At 43.4% G+C, this 15737-nt stretch overlaps 1 protein-coding gene across 1 annotated transcript; it reads right to left on the bottom strand.

Moving 5' to 3' along the window:
* Positions 1-78: 78 nt before the first annotated feature.
* Positions 79-15737, bottom strand: LOC110532812 (guanine nucleotide-binding protein G(t) subunit alpha-2). Its single transcript, XM_036986973.1, has 8 exons — positions 15626-15737; positions 6842-7020; positions 6548-6708; positions 6123-6251; positions 5354-5483; positions 3402-3555; positions 1276-1481; positions 79-662 (listed from the first exon to the last, which is right to left on the bottom strand). Exons 1-7 carry the CDS (start codon positions 15735-15737, stop codon positions 1294-1296), a joined length of 1053 nt encoding a protein of 350 aa, XP_036842868.1. The 3' UTR covers positions 79-662; positions 1276-1293.

Raw genomic sequence — 15737 nt, forward strand, 5'->3', positions numbered from 1 at the left:
GGCACTGTGGGAAAAGGGTCAATGTTCCCTACTATGTCATAATAGTATTGTGTATCGTTCAACGATCAGAAACAGAACAGGGAAGTATATGCATCTTTATTTTATGTGTCCACACATCACAAAAACAAAAATACAAGATCCCTTCTTTCTCAGAGTACTTCAGATGTCTTTCTTAAAATAAATAGTGGTCTATTATTTACAAAGTGTAAAGGTTATTATTCTATTAAAATAGATTAAAATAGAATTTTGAAATATTTAAATTTCAACTGTTTACTTTATAACTTTAAAAAAAAAGTTAAAATGGAGACCACAGGAGACTACTGAAGGTAAAGACAAAAACACTAGCTTCAGGGATTTAAAGGTACATTCCACAATTTAAGACCTGTCCAATGCCTCTCTCAAAGAAGAGCTTATGGCTGCTGCCTTATGGCATTTTCCTTTTTTTTAATAATTTTTTTTTTACAAATGTTTTCATACTCTTTCAATCCAATGGCCTTGATGTTAAGGCTTTGATGATGTCGATGTAGAGGAAGCGTCCGAGGAACCAGGGTTCGGAGGTGGTGATGGTGACAGCCGATAAGCAGTTGTCCACCGACTGTCCACCTCCTTCAGCACAGTGGCCAAATAAAACCAAGGGGTTGGCTGATGGATGGAAGGAAGTTCTGGAGAAGGGAAGAAAATAGGAATTTCAATTGAATGCATGTTTTTTACATTTATACGTAATCTTTCTGAGAATCTGTTGTGCCTATGTGAATGCTACTTGTGTCATAGATCATGCCTGCAAATTCAGCTCGTTTTGGTCACCCAAATTGGAACAAAAGCCTACAGCTTCAATGCCCACCCGCTCTAATGTATATTTGACCACATTTATTTAGAGAAAAGTATAGTTTAATTAGGTCTGTCTAATGGCCCTTTTGTAATAGTGTTGAGGCGATGTGAGAGGGAGGGACAGAGATAGTATTGAGTCAATGTTCGCTTTATGACTCATCCATCCTCACCTTCAGCCGTCCCAAACGGTCTGAACCATAGAAACAAAATGTACTAGAAGGGATAAAGCGCCTCAGACCATGGCAATATTAATGGCATGTCAAGGCAAATACAGTATGCCATCGTGTGTTATAAGTGAATTGCCGATAGTTTGGCCACAGCTGGCCCTTATTACACTGTGTCAGTGAGGCGACAGGACTGATGTCGGTTCTCAGACAGGGATTTCCTGCTGGGCACTGAGGTGTGTGTGTGTGTGCATGCATCAGGCAGTAATATAGACGGTCATACCTTCAATCAGGAGCTGCCTCAGAACAGCCCGGCGTCTTTTAGATTGATTTTGATGATGTCTGTGATGGTGTCGAAGGCCTGGTTCACGTCCTCTGTGTCTACAGCGCAGGTGACGTGGGTATAGATGGGTTTCTCCGCCTGCTTCAAGTTCAGAGACTCAAACTGCATCTTCACGTGGTTACTGGCATCTTCGTATGTATTTGGCCCTATAAGGGAGAGAAGAGTTTAGAGGTTGAAAATCTGACAGAGGAGTTGCTGTTCTCTTTGTATGGGTCTGGCCCTACAGAGGGAATACGAGGGGATTTATACTTCATTCAAAGTGATTTTTCTTAATCCTGTGAATTTCAGTGAAAGAATGAACTGACCGAGGATCAAGATCAAGTGTGTAACAAAATGTCTTGTTACCGAGGGGGAAGATACGCTCAGACACCACTTGCAGAATGGAGTTTTCCTTGTTCTAATGGCAACTCTGCTTCCGAGGGCAGAAACAAATGTGATTTGGTTAAGTTTAGGCAAGAAATGAGACACTAAGTATGTAATTACACGTGGTAAAGGGATATGGGTTGGGTTAAGTTTAAGTAAGAAATATGACTGGTTTGGAACCAAGGAGAACTACAGTTGAAGTCAGAAGTTTACATACACTAAGGTTGGAGTCATTAAAACTAGTTTTTCAACCACTCCATAAATTTCTTGTAAACAAACTATAGTTTTGTCGGTTAGGACATCTACTTTGTGCATGACACAAGGCATTTTTCCAACAATTGTTTACAGACATATTATTTCACTTATAATTCACTGTATCACAATTCCAGTGGGTCAGAAGTTTACATACACTAAGTTGACTGTGCCTTTAAACAGCTTGGAAAATTCCAGAAAATGATGTCATGGCTTTAGAAGCTTCTGATAGGCTAATTGACATAATTTGAGTCAATTGGATGTGTACCTGTGGATGTATTTTAAGGCATAACTTCAAACTCAGTGCCTCTTTGCTTGACATGATGGGAAAATCAAAAGAAATCAGCCAAGACCTCAGAAAACAAATTGTAGACCTCCACAAGTCTGGTTCATCCTTGGGAGCAATTTCCAAATGCCTGAGGCTAGCGCGTTCATCTGTACAAACAATAGTATGCAAGTATAAACACCATGGGATCACGCAGCCGTCATACCGCTCAGGAAGAAGATGCGTTCTGTCTCCTAGAGATGAACGTACTTTGGTGCGAAAAGTGCAAATCAATCCCAGAACAACAGCAAAGGATCTTGTGAAGATGCTGGAAGAAACCGGTACACAAGTATCTATATCCACAGTAAAACGAGTCCTATATAGACATAACCTGAAAGGCTGCTCAGCAAGGAAGAAGCCACTGCTCCAAAACCGCCATTAAAAAGCCAGACTACGGTTTGCAACTACACCTGGGGACAAAGATCGTACTTTTGGGGGAAATGTCCTCTGGTCTGATGAAACGAAAATAGAACTGTTTAGCCATAATGACCATCATTATGTTTGGAGGAAAAAGAGGGAGGCTTGCAAGCCAAAGAACATCATCCCAACCGTGAAGCATGGGGGTGGCAGCATCATGTTGTGGGGGTGCTTTGCTGCAGGAGGGACTGGTGCACTTCACAAAATAGATGGCATCATGAGGAAGGAAAATTATGTGGATATATTGAATCAACATCTCAAGACATCAGTCAGGAAGTTAAAGCTTGGTCGCAAATGGGTCTTCCAAATGGACAATGACCCCAAGCATACTTCCAAAGTTGTAAGGACAACAAAGTCAAGGTATTGGAGTGGCCATTGATGTCGTCACTATTATTATACAATGTAGAAAATATTAAAAATAAAGAAAAACCCTTGAATGAGTAGGCGTATCCAAACTTTTGACTGGTACATTCTCGTGTTTTTGTTCTACTTTTTCTGACTGTTTTTTTGTACTACTGATATTGATAGCTACATTGTTGGGAAAAAGCAGGCAAGAAAGGCATTTCGCTGTGACAATAACTTGAAACTAATCAGTGAGAGATTTACGCTATTTTCATTCATTCGCCGCGTGGTAAATAAACTCCAAACGAAAGGCCAAAAGCTCAGGGAAAACAACGTTTTGCCATTAGGGACTCAGAGTAGGACTCACCATCGTAGTCAGGGAAGCAGACATTGAGGTGGACATGCTTGATTTTCTCTTGGAAGACGTCCTTCTTGTTGAGGAAGAGCACGTGGATGGTGTCCTCGAAGAACCTGTGGTTGCAGATACTGTTGAATAGGTGGAGAGACTCGTGCATGCGGTTCTGAAAACAGGAGAGGAGGGTATAGGAATGATGTATCATTATCATCATGATCATAGTTGGGCTACAAAACCGCCAACAACCTTAGCTGGGCTGCAGTCACTAGCCATGTGAGGTTTGGTTGATTCATATCAGCATCTCCTGTGGTGGTGTTGATTCATATCAGCATCTCCTGTGGTGTTGTTGATTCATATCAGCATCTCCTGTGGTGTTGTTGATTCATATCAGCATCTCCTGTGGTGTGGTTGATTCATATCAGCATCTCCTGTGGTGTGGTTGATTCATATCGGCATCTCCTGTGGTGTGGTTGATTCATATCGGCATCTCCTGTGGTGTTGTTGATTCATATCAGCATCTCCTGTGGTGTGGTTGATTCATATCAGCATCTCCTGTGGTGTTGTTGATTCATATCGGCATCTCCTGTGGTGTTGTTGATTCATATCAGCATCTCCTGTGGTGTGGTTGATTCATATCAGCATCTCCTGTGGTGTGGTTGATTCATATCAGCATCTCCTGTGGTGTGGTTGATTCATATCAGCATCTCCTGTGGTTTGGTTGATTCATATCGGCATCTTCTGTGGTGTGGTTGATTCATATCAGCATCTCCTGTGGTGTGGTTGATTCATATCGGCATCTCCTGTGGTGTGGTTGATTCATATCAGCATCTCCTGTGGTTTGGTTGATTCATATCAGCATCTCCTGTGGTGGTGTTGATTCATATCGGCATCTCCTGTGGTGTTGTTGATTCATATCGGCATCTCCTGTGGTTTGGTTGATTCATATCAGCATCTCCTGTGGTGTGGTTGATTCATATCAGCATCTCCTGTGGTTTGGTTGATTCATATCAGCATCTCCTGTGGTGTGGTTGATTCATATCGGCATCTCCTGTGGTGTGGTTGATTCATATCAGCATCTCCTGTGGTTTGGTTGATTCATATCAGCATCTCCTGTGGTGTGGTTGATTCATATCAGCATCTCCTGTGGTGTTGTTGATTCATATCAGCATCTCCTGTGGTGGTGTTGATTCATATCAGCATCTCCTGTGGTGTTGTTGATTCATATCAGCATCTCCTGTGGTGTTGTTGATTCATATCAGCATCTCCTGTGGTGTTGTTGATTCATATCAGCATCTCCTGTGGTGTTGTTGATTCATATCAGCATCTCCTGTGGTGTTGTTGATTCATATCAGCATCTTCTGTGGTGTGGTTGATTCATATCAGCATCTCCTGTGGTGTGGTTGATTCATATCAGCATCTCCTGTGGTTTGGTTGATTCATATCAGCATCTCCTGTGGTGGTGTTGATTCATATCAGCATCTCCTGTGGTGTGGTTGATTCATATCAGCATCTCCTGTGGTGTGGTTGATTCATATCAGCATCTCCTGTGGTTTGGTTGATTCATATCAGCATCTCCTGTGGTGTTGTTGATTCATATCAGCATCTCCTGTGGTGGTGTTGATTCATATCAGCATCTTCTGTGGTGTGGTTGATTCATATCAGCATCTCCTGTGGTGTGGTTGATTCATATCAGCATCTCCTGTGGTTTGGTTGATTCATATCAGCATCTCCTGTGGTGTTGTTGATTCATATCGGCATCTCCTGTGGTGTGGTTGATTCATATCAGCATCTCCTGTGGTGTGGTTGATTCATATCAGCATCTTCTGTGGTGTGGTTGAATCATCTCCCTCTCAACTGTCCCAAGTGAGGTAGAGTCTCCTGTAGTTTCACTTTGAAGTGTGTGTGTGTGTGTGTGTGTGTGTGTGTGTGTGTGTGTGTGTATGTGTATGTGTATAATCACTCACCATTTCCTCGTCCTCCAGCAGCACCAGGTCATACGCGCTGAGGGCACTACAGAACAGGACGCAATGGACGCCCTGGAAACAGTGGATCCACTTCTTCCTCTCTTCTCTTCTACCGCTCATATCAAACATCCTGTCCATCAGAGAGACACAACAATCACATCAATTAAAGCCCTTGTTTCTTTTTACAGGAGAGGAGCGTTCAGCAACTACAGTACTTAATCATCATGAGTGTGTGTTAGGAAACCATCCCAGCTCCTCCAGTGTGTACTTAGTTGGTGTATATGGTGAGAGCGTGGCACTTGCTAAGGTTGGTGGTTCAATTCTAGCAGCGATCACATACAAATACAAAATAAATACTTAATTGCTCTATAAGTTGCTGGTGTAATAGAGGTGATTTGAAATCACACTCTCATTAAGACATAGCCCTTACTGGCTACGTTTACACAGGCAGCCCAATTCGGATTTTTTTTGCTGAGTTATTGGCAATGGCAAAAGTGCTTATGTGATTGGTCAAAAGACCAATTGGTGAGGGGGGAAAAAAAGGTCAGAATTGGGCTGTCTGTGTAAACACAACCGTGGAGTTTTAAAACCCAAATGCTGCTCTCAGATCACAAGGTTTCTCTTTACTGGTTAAGACGTTCGGTTGTTGTGCAAGAGGTCTATGGTTCGATCGCACCAATTACACTACCTTACCTGAATTTGACCTCTTTGCAGGTGTACTATACTGTACTGGACAAGGCAGTCCGGTAGTTAGCTACTGTAGCATCACCTGAATTGGATGTCTCTGCAGGTGAACCTCTCCTCGTTAACCCCGCCGGTCGTGATCCTGCACCGTAGGATGTCTTGGTCATTGGGGGTCAAGTCAGCCGCGGTGATGCGGTCAAGGTCACTGAGGAAGCTGTCGGCGAATGGCACAATCAATCAATTCAAGAATCAGATCACTAAGGTAGGCTGTAAATGTCAGAACTGTTTGTATTCATCAAGCATCTCCAAGTAGAAGTGCTGATCTAGGATCAGTTTAGCCTTTCAGATCATAATGAATAGGGATGACATGGACAAGGGGGGAACCTGATCCTAGATCAGCACCCTACTCTGAGGCAATTCATGGATACAGGCTCTGATCCTAGATCAGCACTCTGAAACGCTAGTGAATACGGGTCCTGAGTAATAATAACGGCAGACAGATTAACCCACTAGTGAGCGGAGTCGAGGAGCTGGTAGCCTTCAGCTGCTCTCTCAAAGCACTCCTGGATGCCAGGGTCCAGCCACAACTTCTTGATGCACTCAGCCAGCTCAGGAGGCATGGTGCCCTCTTCAGTAGAGTTGGAAAGGTTCTCCAGCTTCGTGCCCTCATCCTGGCCACACAGAAAACAACACATATATGTCAGTATAGTTTAGTATAACAGGTTCATACAGTGTAATATAATATACTGTAGTATGGTATATTATAGTATAGTTCTACACACACACCCAGCCTGCAGTACCCACCTCTGCGGCTGGTGATCCGTACTTGATCCCCAGGATGCCCATGCCTCTGACGATGGACAGAGCTGACTGCAGGATGTTACCAAAGATCACCTCTCTGTACATCACCTTCTCCTCCTTATTAAAACCACCCAGGTGGAGGATTCTGTGCAGGAGAGAAGAAGAAGAAGGGGTTGGTGTTGCTCACTTATCCAAACTGCCACCTAGTGGTATATTTGTAACACTGCGGCTCACTTTCTCACAGCTGCCCCTAGTGGTATATATTTGACACTGCGGCTCATTTCTCTCAGCTGCCCCACATTCAGTGAGAGGCTTCAGTTTTAAATGAACTCACTTCATTTGTTTTACGATGGTGCTTTTCCCCGACTCCTCAGCACCTGAAAGAAAACAAAAAAATACACCATTTATTGACAGTTAAATGTCGTCCATTTCACGTTTCGTTACAGGGCTTTCATCAGTGACACAGACAGATAATGTATTAGAAGAAAAGTATGTGTCCTCCTTGTGGTAAAATGGGCAAACAAAAGCCTTGTCATTACATATCTGTTGACCTTTATCAGTCACATAATATGTAACATAATTACAGTTAAGTAGAAGTCCCTCAGGCCAAGAATACTCTTGGACCTTGTGGCCAGAGAAACATATGCTACTTCCCAAACTGCATCCTATTCCCTATACAGTCCACTACTGAAACATAACAAACACCCCTTACTAATGTGACCCAGTTAGATTATGAGGAAGAGTGACCATAGAGCAAGAGGACAGTCTGTGAGGAGATCACTGACGTCTCTGGGCCTCAGTGGGCCTCACTGTGGCTCAATGGGACTCACTGAGTCTCAGACTCTTCAGGACAAAGGACTTGAAGTCACTTAAAATCTTTATTCAAAACATGTATTTGAAAACCTTTAAAACCCAAATACAATGGCACCGACCCCAACCTGTAACCTAGACCGGTGCTGTATGGCTCAAATAGCACCCCATTCCCTATATAGTGCAGTACGGCTCAAATAGCACCCTATTCCCTATATAGTGCAGTACGGCTCAAATAGCACCCTATTCCCTATATAGTGCAGTACGGCTCAAATAGCACCCTAATCCCTATATAGTGCACTACTTTTGACTAGGGTCTAATAGGGTGCCATTTGGGATGCTCATGGTTCTCTCAGGCAGATCAGACAGTTCAGGACAAAGGCCTTGGTGTCACTTATTTAAAACCTTATACCTTCTACTTAAACACCATACTACTACTGCTACTCAGAGAGGACCATAATGGAACGATGCTTCTCAGAGAGGACCATAATGGAACGATGCTTCTCAGAGAGGACCATAATGGAACGATGCTTCTCAGAGAGGACCATAATGGAACGATGCTTCTCAGAGAGGACCATAATGGAACGATGCTTCTCAGAGAGGATCATAATGGAAAGAGAGGACCATAATGGAACGATGCTTCTCAGAGAGGACCATAATGGAACGATGCTTCTCAGAGAGGACCATAATGGAACGATGCTTCTCAGAGAGGACCATAATGGAACGATGCTTCTCAGAGAGAACCATAATGGAACGATGCTTCTCAGAGAGGACCATAATGGAACGATGCTTCTCAGAGAGGACCATAATGGAACGATGCTTCTCAGAGAGTACCATAATGGAACGATGCTTCTCAGAGAGGACCATAATGGAACGATGCTTCTCAGAGAGGACCATAATGGAAAGAGAGGACCATAATGGAACGATGCTTCTCAGAGAGGACCATAATGGAACGATTTTTCTCAGAGAGGACCATAATGGAACGATGCTTCTCAGAGAGGACCATAATGGAACGATGCTTCTCAGAGAGGACCATAATGGAACGATGCTTCTCAGAGAGGACCATAATGGAACGATGCTTCTCAGAGAGGACCATAATGGAACGATGCTTCTCAGAGAGGACCATAATGGAACGATGCTTCTCAGAGAGGACCATAATGGAAAGAGAGGACCCATAATGGAACGATGCTTCTCAGAGAGGACCATAATGGAACGATGCTTCTCAGAGAGGACCATAATGGAACGATGCTTCTCAGAGAGGATCATAATGGAAAGAGAGGACCATAATGGAACGATGCTTCTCAGAGAGGACCATAATGGAACGATGCTTCTCAGAGAGGACCATAATGGAACGATGCTTCTCAGAGAGGACCAGGCCAGTCAGTATATAATGTCATCCTGTAACCAGGCCAGTCAGTATATAATGTTATCCTGTAACCAGGCCAGTCAGTATATAATGTCATCCTGTAACCAGGCCAGTCAGTATATAATGTTATCCTGTAACCAGGCCAGTCAGTATATAATGTCATTCTGTAACCAGGCCAGTCAGTATATAATGTCATTCTGTAACCAGGCCAGTCAGTATATAATGTCATTCTGTAACCAGGACAGTCAGTATATAATGTCATCCTGTAACCAGGACAGTCAGTATATAATGTCATCCTGTAACCAGGCCAGTCAGTATATGATGTTATCCTGTAACCAGGCCAGTCAGTATATAATGTCATCCTGTAACTAGGCCAGTTAGTATATAACGTCATCCTGTAACCAGGCCAGTCAGTATATAATGTCATCCTGTAACCAGGCCAGTCAGTATATAATATCATTCTGTAACGAGGACAGTCAGTATATAATATCATCCTTTAACCAGGCCAGTCAGTATATAATGTCATCCTGTAACCAGGCCAGTCAGTATATAATGTCATCCTGTAACCAGGCCAGTCAGTATATAATATTATCCTGTAACCAGGCCAGTCAGTATATAATGTCATCCTGTAACCAGGCCAGTCAGTATATAATGTCATCCTGTAACCAGGCCAGTCAGTATATAATGTCATCCTGTAACCAGGCCAGTCAGTATATAATGTCATCCTGTAACCAGACCTGTCAGTATATAATGTTATCCTGTAACCAGGCCAGTCAGTATATAATGTCATCCTGTAACCAGGCCAGTCAGTATATAATGGTATCATGTAACCAGGCCAGTCAGTATATAATATCATCCTGTAACCAGGCCAGTCAGTATATAATGTCATCCTGTAACCAGGCCAGTCAGTATATAAGTCTCAGCTCATTTTAGCTCTAACCTGGATCCAAATCTGTTTGTGCTGTCTTGCCAACTCCTATGGTGGCATGTTAATTTACATAGATAGGAGTTTGCTATACAGCTGGCTGTTCAACTAAAACAATCTCAGCTTAGTTTAGTAGTTAAATGGGTAATTGTAGTGAAGTTGATTAGATTATTCAACAACACAGCAGTTATAAAGACCATAGACAGACATCATCCAATAGATGCCTCGTATGGAGAAGTGGTCTCCATTTAATCTACTCTAATTGGTTGAGCCCTGCGCCACTCATAGCCACAGACTCATAGCCACAGACAGGACCAGGTTACATAATGACACCCATTGACTCAGTGCCCTTCCACATTAAGCCGATCCTCCTCTTCATGTACCCCCTTGCTGAGTGTTATGGATGGGTTTCATGTTTCCTGTGTCTTAACACAACAAGCATTATGTAACCTGGTCCTGTGTCTTAACACAACAAGCATTATGTAACCTGGTCCTGTGTCTTAACACAACAAGCATTGTGTAACCTGGTCCTGTGTCTTAACACAACAAGCATTATGTAACCTGGTCCTGTGTCTTAACACAACAAGCATTATGTAACCTGGTCCTGTGTCTTAACACAACAAGCATTATGTAACCTGGTCCTGTGTCTTAACACAACAAGCATTATGTAACCTGGTCCTGTGTCTTAACACAACAAGCATTATGTAACCCGGTCCTGTGTCTTAACACAACAAGCATTATGTAACCTGGTCCTGTGTCTTAACACAACAAGCATTATGTAACCTGGTCCTGTGTCTTAACACAACAAGCATTATGTAACCTGGTCCTGTGTCTTAACACAACAAGCATTATGTAACCCGGTCCTGTGTCTTAACACAACAGGCATTATGTAACCTGGTCCTGTGTCTTAACACAACAGGCATTATGTAACCTGGTCCTGTCTTAACACATCAAGCATTATGTAACCTGGTCCTGTGTCTTAACACAACAAGCATTATGTAACCTGGTCCTGTGTCTTAACACAACAAGCATTATGTAACCTGGAAACAGGTCATCTTACCACTTTGCATCAAGACAAGAGCTAAAGTAACAGAAGTCGTTCATTGAACTACGCTTGCCTGCTCCAGCCACCTGAGACCTTAAAACTTGTGTTTGCTCACCATCAAAGGGATAACACAGGATTCGAACCCTGGTCAGTCGGTCACACTAACACGGTCTACTAAAGAACACAACACTATTTCTACGGTACCACTGGTAGGAGTGAGAACACTGTGTCTCACACACACACACCTTTCCAACAGGTCAAATCAGAAGTACAGCTCAGCTTTAGTAGAGTGAAAAGGGTACCGGATGCTAAAACAGTTTGTGGAGACCTCAGCATTAGCTATTTGGCCTGGTTAGGTGTATGGAAATAGATCTGTCTATTCCAGTATCTGGATATATACCGAGACCTGTTTTTTGGATTTGATCATTAGCATTGACTGAGACTTTAAGTGGCTACATGCAGAGAGGCCAAGTGGATTACCCTTTTCACACTACTAAGCCACAGCCCAACTAAATCCTGCTGAGCCCAGAACCAATCTGAACCCACACATCATAGGTTCTGGAAGAGTGTTGTGTTGTAAAAGGGACTATGTAAAAAAAGATACTTTAAGTCTGAGCCAGCACAGTACAGTTTGAATTGGGTCGTCACGGTAGTGTGAAAGGGTGAATGCTGTCAGAGGAGAGAATGGGTACACATTTCTTGACTGGGCCTGGAGTATGAGCTAAACTCGTCAGTGTAATCGGCTTGGCACCTCATCGGCAGGGTTCCATAATTCACTTGGACCTTTAGTAGTGATTATTTAAACACCTCACTGTGTCCTGCCTTTCCACTGGACTGGACTCACTGGGAGTGAGCAATGGACCTCAGGGAGCGATGGAACTCAGGGAGCGATGGAACTCAGGGAGCGATGGAACTCAGGGAGCGATGGAACTCAGGGAGCGATGAACCTCAGGGAGCGATGAACCTCAGGGAGCGATGAACCTCAGGGAGCGATGAACCTCAGGGAGCGATGGAACTCAGGGAGCGATGGAACTCAGGGAGCGATGGAACTCAGGGAGCGATGGAGCCCAGGGAACGATAGAACTCAGGGAACGATGGAACTCAGGGAAAGATGGAACTCAGGGAGCGATGGAGCTCAGGGAGCGATGGAGCTCAGAGTGCGATGGAACTCAGGGAGCGATGGAACTCAGGGAGCGATGGAACTCAGGGAGCGATGGACCTCAGAGAGCGATGGACCTCAGAGAGCGATGGACCTCAGAGAGCGATGGACCTCAGAGAGCGATGGAACTCAGGGAGCGATGGACCTCAGGGAGCGATGGACCTCGGGAGCGATGGACCTCAGGGAGCGATGGAACTCAGGGAGCGATGGACCTCAGGGAGCGATGGACCTCAGGGAGCGATGGAACTCAGGGAGCGATGGAGCTCAGGGAGCACTGAACCTCAGGGAGCGATGGAGCGCAGGGAGCGATGAACCTCGGGGAGCGATGGAGCTCGGGGAGCGATGGGGCACGAGGAGCGATAGAACTCAATGTACCTCAGGGTCTGAATCTGTACTTTAACAAACCACAAAAATCTCTTCCTTCTTTTCTAGGTTCAGTTACATATAGCTGAAACATTCTGAGAGAAAGAATATTATGCCTTGATCTTTGTGTGTTGGTTCTTAACTGTCAATGTTCAGACAAAGTGCATATTCACAGACAGAATCAGTACTCGGGGCCAGTTTCAATCAGATCAGTTTCTGCCAACATCTGCATAGCGGTTGTTTTGATGGTATCGGAGGTGGAACTGAGCTGTCAAATCCACATGCAGCTCCGTTGTGGTAATAATGAGGATTTGTTTACATAGCAGGTTAGCATAATTAATGTAGCAGGTTAGGATAATTAATGTAGCAGGTTAGGATAATTCATGTAGCAGGTTAGGATAATTCATGTAGCAGGTTAGGATAATGCATGTAGCAGGTTAGGATAATTCATGTAGCAGGTTAGGATAATTCATGTAGCAGGTTAGGATAATTAATGTAGCAGGTTAGGATAATTCATGTAGCAGGTTAGGATAATTCATGTAGCAGGTTAGGATAATTCATGTAGCAGGTTAGGATAATTAATGTAGCAGGTTAGGATAATTCATGTAGCAGGTTAGGATAATTCATGTAGCAGGTTAGGATAATTCATGTAGCAGGTTAGGATAATTCATGTAGCAGGTTAGGGTAATTAATGTGGCAGGTTAGGATAGTTAATGTAGCAGGTTAGGATAATTCATGTAGCAGGTTAGGATAATTCATGTAGCAGGTTAGGATAATTCATGTAGCAGGTTAGGAGAACTAATGCAGCAGGTTAGGTGAATTAATGCAGCAAATTAGGAGAATGAGGTAAAGGTTAGGAAAAGGATTAGGTTTAGGCTTAGCTACAACGCTAGTTGTCAACAACTGTTGTCTCCGGCACGGCCATTAAGTCGCAATAATAGAAATTCCATGCAGACTTGTTTACAAGTCATCTACACTTTGATTAGGCTGATAGAAGTCCTCATTATTTAGCCTGATAGAAGTCCTCATTATTTAGCCTGATAGAAGTCCTCATTATTTAGCCTGATAGAAGTCCTCATTATTTAGCCTGATAGAAGTCCTCATTATTTAGCCTGATAGAAGTCCTCATTATTTAGCCTGATAGAAGTCCTCATTATTTAGCCTGATAGATGTCCTCATTATTTAGCCTGATAGAAGTCCTCATTATTTAGCCTGATAGACGTCCTCATTATTTAGCCTGATAGACGTCCTCATTATTTAGTTGAAAGATTTTCAATTTGAGCATCATTATTTCTATATGAGGCACACTTTCTCATCCTGAACTTCTAATGCGAGTGGGAGCGAGTGATCAATCAGATCAAGCGATAAGCGATAGCCGACAACCGAATAGCTGATGTTCTGGCGGTGTCAAAGGTGGAACTGCGTTGGTAGCTGCTCACCGATTTGACAACTCCGACGCCGTCAAAACATCAGCTATGCGGGTGTGGGCTCTCGCCGGTTGACGCTTTATCTGATTGAATCTAGGCCTTATTGTCTGTGTTTGATTAAAATGGGACCAGAGAAAGAGTATGATATCATTTGATGGAATTATATTCAACACCAGAAAGATTAAATGTGAAAATTACAGATGTTATCTCAATTTCATTTCAAATATTTTTTTGTCCTATCTTGAGGCCAGGTTTTCAGAGGAACCAATCATGTCGTATTAAATTATGCCCCTCCCCCCTTTCTGATGTGGTCCCTCCTTGCTTCTGGACGGCAGTTTAATACAAAACCTCAACCAGTGGTGTAAAGTACTTATTAAGTAAAAATACTTTAAAGTACTACATAAGTCGTTTTTTGGTTATCTGTACTTTACATTACTATTTATATTTATGAAAACTTTTACTTCACTACATTCCTGAAGAAAATAATGTACTTTTTACTCCATACATTTTCCCTGATACACAAAAGTACTCGTTACATGTTTAATGATTAGCAGGACAGGAAAATGGTACAATTTACACACTTATCCCTACTGCCTCTGATCTGGTGGACTCACTAAACTGAGAACATCCCTGGTCATCCCTACTGCCTCTGATCTGGAGGACTCACTAAACTGAGAACATCCCTGGTCATCCCTACTGCCTCTGATCTGGAGGACTCACTAAACAGAGAACATCCCTGGTCATCCCTACTGCCTCTGATCTGGTGGACTCACTAAACAGAGAACATCCCTGGTCATCCCTACTGCCTCTGATCTGGAGGACTCACTATACAGAGAACATCCCTGGTCATCCCTACTGCCTCTGATCTGGTGGACTCACTAAACAGAGAACATCCCTGGTCCCCCCTACTGCCTCTGATCTGGAGGACTCACTAAACAGAGAACATCCCTGGTCATCCCTACTGCCTCTGATCTGGTGGACTCACTAAACAGAGAACATCCCTGGTCGTCCTTACTGCCTCTGATCTGGTGGACTCACTAAACAGAGAACATCCCTGGTCATCCCTACTGCCTCTGATCTGGTGGACTCAATAAACAGAGAACATCCCTGGTCATCCCTACTGCCTCTGATCTGGTGGACTCACTAAACAGAGAACATCCCTGGTCGTCCTTACTGCCTCTGATCTGGTGGACTCACTAAACAGAGAACATCCCTGGTCATCCCTACTGCCTCTGATCTGGAGGACTCACTAAACACGACATGCTTCCTTTGTAAATTATGTGTTAGTGTTAGAATGTGCCCCCTGGCTAAAACCAAATACTTTTAGACTTTTATTCAAGTAGTATTTTACTGGGTGACTTTCACTTTTACTTTAGTCATTTTCTATTAAGGTATCATTACTTTTAATCAAGTATGACAATTGGGTACTTTTTCCACCACTGACCTCAACCAAATCAATGATATCACATCATATGTCACAACAAATATCCTGTTTATGATTCCACAGTATTTAGCTGAAATATTGCCTTTCAGTTCCTTTATGAAGAGGAAACCAAAACTCATGGGGGATTCCAACGTTTCAGCCATTAGGCCAAAACGACCTTACGAGTTTCAGACAGGCCTACCTCATCACAAGAGCATATTTCCTGAAGCATCTCCGATACATTCACACCAATGGGTTGATTCACTTACCCAGCATCAGCACTTTAACTGCCTTGGACTCAGCCAGCTCCTTCTTCAGCTCCTTGGCGTCTATCCCCTCCTCTCCCTCCATCTCCAGATCCTCAGGCTCGTCCATCGACAT

Source organism: Oncorhynchus mykiss, chromosome 9 (genome assembly GCF_013265735.2).
Source record: "Oncorhynchus mykiss isolate Arlee chromosome 9, USDA_OmykA_1.1, whole genome shotgun sequence".
NCBI lineage: Eukaryota > Metazoa > Chordata > Actinopteri > Salmoniformes > Salmonidae > Oncorhynchus > Oncorhynchus mykiss.

Bases quoted from the DNA above. Each gene is read 5' to 3' on its own strand.
- LOC110532812 (XM_036986973.1), bottom strand. From the start codon at position 15,737: ATGTCGATGGACGAGCCTGAGGATCTGGAGATGGAGGGAGAGGAGGGG. The intron at 6,252-6,547 runs GTGGGTTAATCT...ATTCGCCGACAG, and splicing joins CTCCTCGACTCCGCTCACTA to CTTCCTCAGTGACCTTGACC. The intron at 3,556-5,353 runs GTGAGTGATTAT...TCCTGTTTTCAG, and splicing joins TGCTGGAGGACGAGGAAATG to AACCGCATGCACGAGTCTCT.